The sequence below is a fragment of the Erythrolamprus reginae genome, chromosome Z (genome assembly GCF_031021105.1).
Source record: "Erythrolamprus reginae isolate rEryReg1 chromosome Z, rEryReg1.hap1, whole genome shotgun sequence".
Classification (NCBI taxonomy): Eukaryota; Metazoa; Chordata; class Lepidosauria; order Squamata; family Dipsadidae; genus Erythrolamprus; species Erythrolamprus reginae.
The window spans coordinates 142,394,928-142,407,581 of NC_091963.1; the positions used below are offsets into that span (position 1 = coordinate 142,394,928).

Genomic DNA, 12,654 nt, shown 5'->3' on the forward strand with positions numbered 1-12,654 from the left:
ATGGGTTACAGCAGCAAGCTATTAACATTTATTAAGCATCCTAAATTTTGAACTTTTCCCAAAATGTCCTATAAATTCTCTATACGTTTTCCTTCTGTCATATCAATGTATCTTGGTGCATTCAGCAGCCATGTTTCAATGTCATATTCAAGCAGAACCTTCCACAATTCAGGCTGATTTAATTTATTCACTTTCTCTAAATCAAATATTGTACTATTTTCTTTGATAGATGTTTCTGGCGATTATTCTTAGTTCAATTCTTTAATAAAATGAACAGTTGTTACAAAATGAGTCACATCATTTACTCACATCTGCAACAAATATATTTTTACACATTTACAAATTTTTCATGTAAGGAAGAGGAAAATATGTGAGAACACAAGTATAAAACACATAATGTAGCGGGGGAAAAGCATAGTCATTGTTTCAAATCTTTGTAGGGACATGAAAACATATCTTTTATCAGATACACTTTATTTTTTTTCCATCCGTCCACCCAAAAAGTATTGACAAGCATAGCACATTTTCTTCAAAATTATTCTTCTAGTGGACACTGACATGAATATACACTCATACATACAGATATTCCGAATAAATCCAATCTAAGAAATCTAATTAAAAAAATAGATGTAACAATTTATTAGATTGTATCTTTAGTAAATGTATTCCAAATAAGTCAAATCTAATAATTAAATCTAAGGTTAATTTATGACGTGTATTCCTAAAAATTATCCTCAGTAAGTATAATTAATATATGTAATATATATCTATTTATCAGATTATATTCCTAATAAATCTAATATGTAGCTATCCTTTTGTTCAGGAGTTCCAGTACTTTATCATTGACAAAACAATCATTATTAGGCCCAAAGCAACAATGGAGACACAGGAGGAAGAGAAGAAGGAGGAGTAATTTCTGGGAATTTTGCAGTGTTTTGGAAAATATGACAGCATACTTTATGATTATCTAAGGTGATAATTATGAAATCATCATTACTGTTAAGGCAGAAAAATATTCAGCAGACCAGTGCATATGCATTTAGTGGTAGGATCCAGAATCATAAAGACCATGGCATGCTAAACATCTAGATGATGATTATCAAAGTAGGAAAAGGAGATCTTAAATTAAGGGACAATTATTTTGCCTGCTGCATGAGAGGATCCTTCTTGTCCCTGAGGCTTCTTGTGTGTTTGCTGCTGCTGCTACCAACAGATTGTGTGATGTCTCCTGCAGTGTGTGCCATTCATGAGTCTCTGAAAGTACAATACCAATATTTTCAGCCAGGTGATGTGATCATTGGTGGGATAATTTCACAGCTTTTCTCATTTTCTGAAGGAACAGACTTCAGCTCACACCCTACACCCAAGTGTGATGTTGAACCTGTGTAAGGAAAACTTCACTGATTTCTGTAATACTTGGCTATTTCCTGGCAGTGCCATTGAGTCTACGGAGATGGGCGGCATACAAATCTAATAAATGAATGAATGAATGAATGAATGAATGAATGAATGAATGAATGAATGAATGAATAAATAAATAAATAAATAAATAAATAAATAAATATGCTTTCAGCAACTTTAAATAGATTTATAGAAATCAGATAATTTTTACACCTTCATTCATTCATTCTGGTCTTCTTGTAATAGAAAATCGGAGATTTTGAAATGATGGTCAGACCCAAAACATACACGTGGTAACCATGTTAGTTTTCATCCCAGAAAATATTTGGCTTAAATTTAAAGCTCCAGCACTGAGCAAGCACTGCACACCAAGACAACTAGGCACAAGAACAGTTTTTTTCCCAATCGCTATCACTCTACTAAACTAATAATTCCCTCAACACTGTCAACTTTTTAACTAAGTCTGCACTTCTATTTCTACTATTTTTTTCTCATCATTCCTATCATCCTTTTCCTCCCACTTAAGATTGTTTAACTATAACTTGTTGCTTGTATCCTAAGATTTTTATTAATATTGATTGTTTCTTCATTGCTTATTTGACCCCCATGACAATCATTAAGTATTGTACCACATGATTCTTGGCAAATGTATCTTTTTCCTTTATGTACACTGAGAGCATATGCACCAAGATAAATTCCTTGTGTGTCCAATCACATTTGGCCAATAAAAAATTCTATCCTATCCTATCCTATCCTATTCTATTGGATATTATGACCTAAATTTCTTTTCTAGCTCTATGATTCTATGATATTTGACATATCTCCTATGCTCTGAGTTTATTCTGATCTTTAACATATGATAGTATCAAATCAGCCAGTAAGACATGCAAGAATTGATTATGTGAAGTGATAAACCCTGTCTTAACTTTGGCTCAATCTTCTTTTGCTTAAATACTTGGTATTATATACAGAGCATTATTTCCTATTCAAAAATCATGGGAGGAAAATAACTTCATATTTCTCTGACCTTGTGAGAGTCCAGAAACAAGTGGGAGTTTTTTGTGTGTGACTAGCATGTTGCATTACATGTAATTAGTCTGGCCTAGAAGAAAATAATCCATCATTGAACAGCATAAGTTAATGAAGCAATATTTAGTACGATATATTTTGCAATGTAAAACATTGCATTTGTTTCTAAGCACACAGTAGGACTTTTGAAATATTGGAGAAGGGTAAATCCATTACAGGCCAACAAGCTTGTTAGTTAAAAGTAACTTCAGTCTAATGTCAGGTTTCTCATTATCCAATGTTCTCCACCAGTACTTGCAAGAGTATTGTGTAAATGTTCACAACACTGAACTTCATGGCTTTCTGAACATGTGTCTTTTATTTTAGTGTAATGCTGAAAAAATATCAGCAGACCCTAGCCTTGGCATTTGGGGTGAATGAAATCAATGGAAACAGCATGATCTTACCCAATTGGACACTGGGATTTCACATCTATGATAGCCATTTTGATGCCCAGATAACTTATCAGAACACGCTGAACCTGCTCTTTAATCAGAAATCAGCTATTCTGAACTACAAGTGCAGCAAAAAGATACCAGTCGCTGTCATTGGGGGTATTGACTCAGAAACTTCCCTTCACATAGCTACTATCTTAGGGATCTACAAGATTCCTCAGGTAAAGTGGATTACACATCTATTTGTTTAGGAATTTATCTATTACAATGTTTCTCAATCTTGACAATATTAAGATGGATGGACTTCAATGCCATTGATATAGTTGGATGTACAACTCCAACCTGATGTGCTTAAAAAGTTATTAAGAAATGTATTATCCACATTTATTAAGAAAGTAATCGCATTCGTTAGAAAACTTATTACCTATATCTTATTGTTGAGATTTTCTCTACAGTGATGTTCAAAAGAAGATTGATCAGAGCAGAAATAATACTACTTATTCAAAGTTTAGTGTGGGAATACATAGAGTTTTAAAAACTAATTGCCAGCACCATTGCCAGCACTTTTTCTTCTTGTTGCATTAACATGATGCAACTTCATTCTTCTTTGCTGGTAATGTGATCATTATGAAATCAACATTACTCTCAAGGCAGAAAAAATATTTCCCTGCTGCTGTCAGGCCCTGTTGCAGAATGGGGAAAGCTACCCAAAAAGAGGTAGGGGAGGAAGACCCCTACCCACAATGTTGTTGGACATGGAACCCTCATCAACCAGCCTTGCTTTCCAGCCTATCCAAGTGACATGGGGCTGGGGGCAATTATCGCTTTACTCACAGTTCCTGGGGGACTGGCCAGAAGCATGTGCTGATCTCAGGCTAGGCTGGCTGGCTGGCTGGCTTGTGTGGAGGCAACAGCAGCTGTGATCATCTCTCAGGGGAGGTCATTGGCCCTGGATGCAGCAGGCTGCACTGACCCCGGCAGCTCTTAAGTTAAATGTGGAAAGCAGCATGCCTGAGAAGGTAAGGCAGCAAAAGGAGGTCCTCTCTTGGCCTTCCATGCTTGGCAGAAAGCTGCCGTGGGTGGGACATGGTGAGGCTTTGCTGCCTTTTGGACTCAGCTCTTGGCTTCCACAGGTCTTCTAGGGGACTGATGCTCACTCACCCTCCTTTTTGCCTACAGACCCACATGCAGCCCTTGACAGGTGCCACTTCTGGGCAATGGGCAAGCGTGCAAACAGGCAGCTTTCGGGGGAGAATGCTGTGCTGGGGACCGAGGCAACTGTGGCACTGTGGTGCAGCAAGGATCACACATGCAACCCTAGGACATACGCCCATCCACCAGGAGTGCTGCCAGCAGGCACTGGCCCTGTTAGGTCAGGGCACTTGGGCTGGCAGAGGCACATGAAAACTCTGGAGTCCCCGAGGCCTTTGGGATGGATCAGGTCATCCAAGACTTTGCTCCCAGGGAAGAGTTCCACTGTGGAGGGCTGTGTTTCTGGATCAGTTTCTCTTAGGTCCCCTGTCTGAAAGGCCTGCAGATGCTGAAAGCCAGACCCTAATGAAGCCAAGCCACATCATTTCCCCCCAGGCACTACTTTAGCTGAGTGCAGTGGACACGGAGCAGTTCTCCTTCCCCTGCTGTTGGCCTTACCTTCTCAGGCCAGGAGCTAGGCAAAGAATAGCTGGGTGGGGAGGGGCAAGTGGCTAGGCATGGCAATGAGTGGTGGGATTCAGCCAGTTCACCAAGCTTCAGAAAAAGTTAGCTAGTGAACCAGAACAAGCCAGCTGAATCCCACCTCTTGTTTTGTGGCAGCATTTACTTGGCACTGACCACTCTTAGATTGTAACCAAGAAAAAAACCAGAATAATTTTATTTTATTTTTTTATTTATTTTATCCAATACACAATAATACATAATGAAGGTTATAGAGGATATAGTAGAGAAGAAATACGAGATAAAGGGGAGAGACTATAGGACAGGGGATGGAATGCAATCTAGTGCGCTTATGTATGCCCCAAATTGACCTCTTAGGAATCTGGAGAGGTCAACCATGGATAGTCTAAGGGTAAAATGTTGGGGGTTAGGGGATGATACTATAGAGTCCGGTAAGGAGTTCCACGCTTCTACAACCCGATTACTAAAATCGTATTTTTTACAGTCAAGTTTGGAGCGGTTAATATTAAGCTTGAATCTGTTGTGTGCTCTTGTGTTGTTGTGGTTGAAGCTGAAGTAGTCTTTGACAGGCAGGACATTGCAGCATATGATCTTGTGGGCAATATTTAGATCATGTTTAAGGTGTCGTAGTTCTAAGCTTTCAAGACCCAGGATTGTAAGTCTAGTTTGGTTGGGTATTCTGTTTCGAGTGGAGGAATGAAGGGCTCTTCTTGTGAAGTATCTTTGAACATTCTCAATGGTGTTAATGTCTGACATGCGATATGGGTTCCAAACAGATGAGCTGTATTCGAGGATGGGTCTGGCGAAAGTTTTGTAAGCTCTGGTAAGTAGTGTGAGATTTCCAGAGCAGAAGCTACGTAGGATTAGATTAACAACTCTTGAGGCATTCTTAGCGATGTTGTTGCAATGGGCTTTGGTGCTTAGACCTTTAGTTATTAGTATCCTGAGGTCCCTGACCGAGTGGGGATTATCTGTGATAATTTGTTTATTAAGTTTGTATTTGAAGTTCTGATTCTTTTTTCTGATTCAATAATAATGAATCAAAAATAAATCATGAAAAATTAGAGCAAGTAGAGGAAAAATTGTATTTCATCCATTGTTAACCGGAGATGGGAAAATGCATGGCAAAAGAAAGAATATGTGTTGTATCCAGGGGACAGTTGAGAAACGTGGCCCGCCCTTTATCCCTGGGTGGGAAAATACAGAGCCTGGATTGGCTGGCTCAGCCTGGCAGCAGCAGATATAAATAGCTGCCAGGCGTGGCCATCTCATTGTTGTTGTTCCAACTAGTTTTGTTGAAGTTGCTGTTATTGTTTCCAATAAATCCTGTTAATGATTGCCAGGCCTACTGTCTTTCCTGGGGCAGATTTAATACTGGCGAAGAGGAAGTGACTTACCTGCATTGACTCTGAAACCAAGGTACCATTGATTCTTTTTCGCTTCCTGTGTTCCTCCGCCTGCCTTGCCACCGTCAGCCTTGTGTCCCTGGCCACCACTGGGAAAGATTTAATAATAAGTATAAATACAGATTAAAGAAGTTATGATGATATGGAGTCCGCAATGCAGAACAAATAGTGTGTTTTATTCAGCGATGGGCTCCTACGGGAACAGTCAGGAACGCAGTTCTGGTAGCAAAATTTGGAGCTCCACCCCAGAGCATCCAACTTGCACTGAAAGATGTTGAAACAAAATGCATAAGCCATGCCCACAGTGCGGTAGTAAAAATTTTGGTAGCCCATCACTGATTTTATTATTTATTTGTTTGTTTGTTTGTTTGTTTGTTTGTTTGTTTGTTTGTTTGTTTGTTTGTTTGTTTGTTTGTTTGTTTTGGGGTTTGTTAAGGATAGAAAAAAATGAAATCCTACATAGAGTCAGTTTGTGATTGGAATAGCCTGGTGATTATGCTGTAAACTAGGGGTGGGCAATTAATTTTGCCATGGGGCCGCATGAGAAATTGGGATGGTTTTAGATGGCTGGATTAATATAATTAACTCAGTTCTACCCAAAACTGTATATTATTGGGTATAACTGATTTAATTATATTATAATTATATATTACATTACATTATATTATAATACTATATTATATTATATTATTATTTATATTATATATATTATATTATATTATATATATTATATATATATAGTTATATATTATAATTATATTATAATTATAAATTAATTGCCCACCCCTTCCTTCCTTCCTTCCTTCCTTCCTTCCTTCCTTCCTTCCTTGTTCCCTCCATTTCTCCTTCCTTCCTTTCTTCCTCCATTTCTCCTTCCTTCCTTCCTTCCAACCTCCGCGGGCCGGTCACAGACAGCGGGCGGGCCACATCCGGCCCCCGGTCCGCACTTTGCCCAGGTCTGCTGTAAAAAAAAACCCAAATATTTTTTTTAAAAAAATAAAGTAAAAACCACTATATTTTTTGTGCTCAATATTTTTATATTTCCCTATTATGAATGTGCTTTTTTTGGGTATAATTTTTTTATTATGAATGTGCTTATGTTGGTCTTTAGGTTTCCTATTGTTTATATACTCCACCAGTGAATGATATAAGCCATCCATCTTTCTTATACCGCATGGTTCCTAATGAAGCACATCAGTATACAGGAATAGTCAAGCTATTACTTCATTTTCAATGGAAATGGATTGGGATCATGGCCATGGATGACGACAAAGGAGAAAAGTTTGTGCAGATCTTGGAGAAAAGCTTTAATGATAATGGAATCTGTACTGCCTTCTCTGAACGAATGCCGCCCCAAAGCAATATTTTAGACATGGTTGATAATTTCAATCACATGTTTTGGGAAATGGCCCTCTTGCTGAGTAAAGCAAGCGTCAATGTCTGTGTTATAAGTGCTGATGCTCACATGATGTTAGATTTGCAGATAGTGCTTAATCTTGCTGAATCAGACACGATGCTGCGTGTGCAGAAGGTATGGGTGATGACAGCCCATTGGGACTTTTCAGTGGAGCCCTTTTTAAATAATCTAAATATGCAGATTTTCCACGGCGCTTTGTCCTTTGCAAGTCACACCTCGGAGGTGTCAACATTTCAGAATTTCCTTCTCTCCCGTTCCCTGATGGACCATTTTAGAAGAGTCTTCTGGGAACAAGCATTTAAATGCTCATTTCCAGCTTCTGCAACAGAGAATGGCAGCTGTACTGGCAACGAGAGACTAGAAAGCCTTCCACGGCCTTTTTTTGAAATGAGCATGACCAGTCAAAGCTACAGTGTTTATAATGCTGTCTATGCTGTGACACATGCTTTGCATGCCTTTTATTCATCCAGAAATAAATATGGAACAGAGTTGGATAGAGAACACCGAAGGACTTCAAAATTGCAATATTTCCAGGTAATGCTGCATCTAGAAAGCAGATTTTTTTTAATTGCGTCATTGTTATTGTTAATGTTAATTCCTTCATTTATATAAGAAGAAGTCTCATTCTGTATAGAATGCCTTACTGAGCCTTCTCAGAGGAGATACAGAGAAGAAAAGATTGTGAGTATAAGAGTAGTCCTTGATTTATGACCACAATTAGGAACAACATTTCCATTCCTAAGCAAATCAGTTAAGTGACACCTGTCCATTTTTTAAACATGATTGTTAAGTGAATCATTGTAGTTGTTGAGCAAATTACATGATCATTAATGAATCCAGTTTCTCCCATTGACTTTGGTATCAAAAGTTGGATGAGGAGGATCACAAGGATCCAGGACATTACAACTATTGTAACTTTGATCACTTGACTGTAAGGATGCAGCAATATTTATAAGTGCAAGGTCTAGTTGTAAGTTATTCTTTCAGTGCCATGGTAACTTTTAATGATCACTAAATGAATGGTTGCAAGTCTAGGACTAACTGCAAACAATGGAAATAAATATGTGTAAATAGATTCCATAATTGCAATAAAAAGGACTAAAGGTATTCTGAGATTGTATTATTGTAAATTTGGAAAGAAATGAGAGATGTATTTTTGCAGAAGTGGGATGCTACAAAACCATAATTTATAACTAGGACATCAAACCCATTCTTTTTCAGAACAGTCTAATTTAAGTAATAAAAAATTGCACAATATGTTGTAGCAGAAGAAAAAATACATATCTGCTTTATAAACACTTGGAAACTGTCCAGAGTCAATAGAAATTAGACAACGTATCAATTTAATTCAATAGAAATACCATATTCCACCAAAAAAGGCACCAGGTCTTATTTTTGAGGGATGTCTTCCACTGACTCTCCTCACTTGCATATATTGCCCCGGCCTCCTTTTCACTATCCGAGGCCTACAGGAACTTCTTCTGAGGCCAGCAAGGCCAGCAAGAGTTTCCTGAACGCCTCTGCAGCCAATAACAGACCTCTGGAGCTCTATTATCAGCTTCAGAGGCCTTCAGCAAAACTTTGTGACCTTGCCTGCTGCAAAAGAAATGGGCTGGGATGTGTGAGGCCCAGCTGCAATTGTCTGAAGGTAAGTAGTAGAGTACCCGTTCACCTCACACTACCTCATGCACTCCAGTGTGTGATCTTAACTAGGACGTATTTTGTGAATAGGGCTTAAATTGGACACACGTGTAAAAATCAACATAGGGCTTATTTCAGGATGCACCTTATTTTCAATGAAACACAGTGGTAGTATTAGTAGTGGTAGTCAAGATAGTATTAGTAGCACTATTCTGCTGGCAAGTAGTAAACCTTAGTTTTGAAATATTTGGATTCCCATCGATGACATGGGTACATCAAGATATTTCTATACCAAAAGAAAGTTTCGTCTGGTTTTTTTTTTTTAAACCCATTATCTGATAGTTCTTAGTAACTGAGCTGAACTGAAATATTTGGTTGGGGAAGGACATATTGGGACTGCCAATAATGGAGTGATAAAATAATTAAATAATGTCTGAGTACAGTAGTACCCCTAGATACGAGCATAATTCGTTCCAGAAGGGAGCTTGTATATCGAGCAACTTGTATCTGGAACAAATAGCTTTAGACTTTGTTTTTCCCCTCTGAGATAACCAAAAGCAAGGATTCTTGCGCCACCTAGTGGACGCTCGGCTCGTATCCCAAATTTGAGCTCCGGACTGGAACAGAAATTTCTCTCCCCTCGTGGCTCGTATCTTGAAATACTCGCATGTGGAGCAGCTCGTATCTAGAGGTACTACTGTATAGCACATCTCTATTTCAAACCAAATGATTTTCACAAGTCAAACAATTTTCACTGTTTCTACCACTTTGGTAATAATACTTGCCAAAACTTCATTTATTCCAGCTTTATCATTTCTTAAGGCAAATCTCCTTTAACAACTGTGCCGGAGACAAGGTGTCTTTTGACAAGAAGGGTGAATTGCTAGGTGCATTTGACATTATCAGTTGGGTTACTTTCCCTAATAAATCCTTCATGAAAGTAAAAGTGGGACAAATGAACCCTCAAGCAGAATCAGGCAGAAAGTTCTCCATCAATGAAAGAAAAATCACGTGGCCAGACCATTTTAACCAGGTGAGACCAAACTGAACTGTCTAGTTTGAAAATCAAAGTAGCAATTGCAATTGTTATAATAAGAAGACAAATTTGACATTGTTGATCCTGTTTGGGAAATTTTAGCAAAGCTAGTTTGCAAAAAGAAGGAGGACTGAAAGAAATTGATAGCTTCTGTTCTCTTTTCCCTCAAGGAAATAGAGAATTTTCAAATGAGAAAATGCTCAGGTGCCCTGAGAAGGTTCTACTCATCATAGTCAGATTACTGACCTTGTCATGGTCAGATCACTCCCTGCTGAGGCTGGACTGAGCCAATTGACAGGCCAATACCCCACCTTAGTGAGGCAGAGCTGATTAGGTGGTTCCACCCCAGGTACCAAATGGACCCGGCAGAGTTTCAAAAGGAGTTTGGGGAAATACCTGACTCTTTTGTCTGCAACTCGGCAGAGTCCCTGATGACTGCCTGGAATAAGGCCACATCAGGCCTCCATCTTTCTGTCTTAATGTAGCTGCTTCGTAAAGTTAAATTATTTGAATCCCACCACTGACACTGAGCAGTCCTGAAATCAAATAAAGCAAGTCAGAATGATCATAAAAGACTAATCACATGCAGTAGGTTATTTCAACATATTAGTGATGAAAAAAACTTATCCAGATTATGGCAAGTTTCATCTACAATATATACTATTTTTGCTTATATGTGTACATATCTACACAAACACAGAGAAACAACTCCTGAATATTTCTCAGAGGTTTCTATGCATGTACTGATTTCTGAAAATGGTTGGATTCAAGGGAATAAAATGTGTTTTCCTCTCATTAATGAATAGACTATACCTCTTGCTCTGTGCAATGATCATTGCCCACCAGGCTCCATAAAGAAGAGGAAGGAAGGGGAATCTTTTTGTTGCTATGATTGTAATCCTTGTCCATCAAGAAAGTTTACAAATGAAAGAGGTAGGAAATATGGTATTGGAGTGTGTGTGCGTGCAAATGTATGTATACATAAAAACATGCCTGGACGTTTGTTTGTTTGTTTGTTTGTTTGTTTGTTTGTTTGTTTGTTTGATTGTTTGATTGTTTGATTGATTGTTTGTTTGATTGAATGATTGGCCCCTCTCCGAGACATATCACATTGAAACAGCCATCACACATATATGGATCACTCTCATTATTCATGAGAATTCCATTCTAGCTGAGTTCTCAAATTGCAAGATATAATAGAGATCTCTTTAACAGAGGTGTGAATCTGTGTTAATGTTGCTGGGCTACATTGTTTGTATGCTTTTGACTAGGAGAACAAAGGCAATACAGGATGAGAATTGTTGCACATTCAGTACCAAGATCCATAGTTGTTCACTGCTGCTTTATGACATAGATGTTTTAAATTAATAAATACTTCTCAGTAGATAAAAGTATACAAATATGTAATACTACCATGAATTCTGAATATCTATTTTCACAGACATGGATGATTGTTTAGACTGTCCAGAAGAACAATATCCAAATAAGGAAAAAAATATGTGCATTCCCAAGCATCTAAATTTCTTGTCTTATAATGAAACTTTGGGCATTATTTTGACTGTTCTGGCTCTATCATTTTCTGTAACCACAGTGGTGATACTTGGAATTTTCATAAAACATCGGAATACTTCCATTGTCAAAGCTAACAACCGGAATCTCACTTATCTTCTCCTGGTCTCCCTCTTCCTCTGCTTCCTCTGTTCCTTGCTATTCATTGGCCAGCCCCAATGGCTGACCTGTCTTTTTCGTCAGATTGCTTTTGGGATCATCTTCTCAGTTGCAGTTTCTTCAGTTTTGGCCAAAACCATCACAGTAGTTCTAGCTTTTATGGCTACTAAGCCAGGATCAAAAATGAGAAAATGGGTGGGGAAAAGGTTTTCAAATTCTCTGATTCTCTGTTGTTCCTGCATTCAAACAAGCATTTGCATATTGTGGCTGTGCACTGGTCCCCCTTTCCCAAATTTGGACATGCATTCTCTTCCAGAAGAGATTGTAGTTGAATGCAATGAAGGATCAGGCAATATGTTCTATTATATTTTAGGATATATGGGATTTCTTGCTCTCATCAGCTATATTGTGGCTTTCTTTGCCCGAAAACTGCCAGACTCTTTTAATGAAGCCAAATTTATTGCATTTAGCATGCTGGTGTTTTGTAGTGTGTGGATGACTTTTGTCCCAACCTATCTGAGCACCAAAGGAAAATACATGGTAGCTGTGGAGAGCTTCTCCATCTTGGCTTCCAGCCTAGGAATATTGGGATCTATCTTTTTCCCTAAATGCTACATAATTGTAGTGAGACCAGAGCTCAACACAAAGAGGCATCTAAAAACAAAAAATTAACATTTACGGATATTCATTGATTTTAAAGAAATTAGCACGGTCTTGAAAAGAAATTTGGAGAGATAAAATGTTGATCATTCATGAGGAAGTAGAATGTGTAAGAAAAGAAATTAGCCCCAACTTGACTTCATTGCTGTTAAAATGGGGAAAGTGAATCTTTTGGAGCAGCTATCAAATGTCAGAAAATATAACATATAACAATAAATTTTCATGTCCTGGCCTACTTGAAAAGATTTATACCTAATTTGGAAATAAATATATTTGATTATAATATTT

The 12,654-nt window shown here is 38.1% G+C and overlaps 1 protein-coding gene across 1 annotated transcript; it reads left to right on the top strand.

The window, feature by feature from the left end:
* The first annotated feature begins 1,221 nt into the window (after positions 1-1,221).
* Positions 1,222-12,378, top strand: LOC139154251 (vomeronasal type-2 receptor 26-like). The gene is made up of 6 exons (XM_070728678.1): positions 1,222-1,385; positions 2,797-3,085; positions 7,056-7,895; positions 9,808-10,035; positions 10,845-10,971; positions 11,480-12,378. The coding sequence occupies exons 1-6, from the start codon at positions 1,222-1,224 to the stop codon at positions 12,376-12,378; spliced, it is 2,547 nt and encodes an 848-aa protein (XP_070584779.1).
* Positions 12,379-12,654: the final 276 nt, after the last annotated feature.

Excerpts from the sequence above, each read along its gene's own strand:
- LOC139154251 (XM_070728678.1), top strand. The coding sequence starts at position 1,222 with ATGTCTCCTGCAGTGTGTGCCATTCATGAGTCTCTGAAAGTACAATAC. Across the intron at positions 1,386-2,796 it reads AAGTGTGATGTTGAACCTGT|TGTAATGCTGAAAAAATATC; the intron begins GTAAGGAAAACT and ends CTTTTATTTTAG. Across the intron at positions 3,086-7,055 it reads GGATCTACAAGATTCCTCAG|GTTTCCTATTGTTTATATAC; the intron begins GTAAAGTGGATT and ends GTTGGTCTTTAG.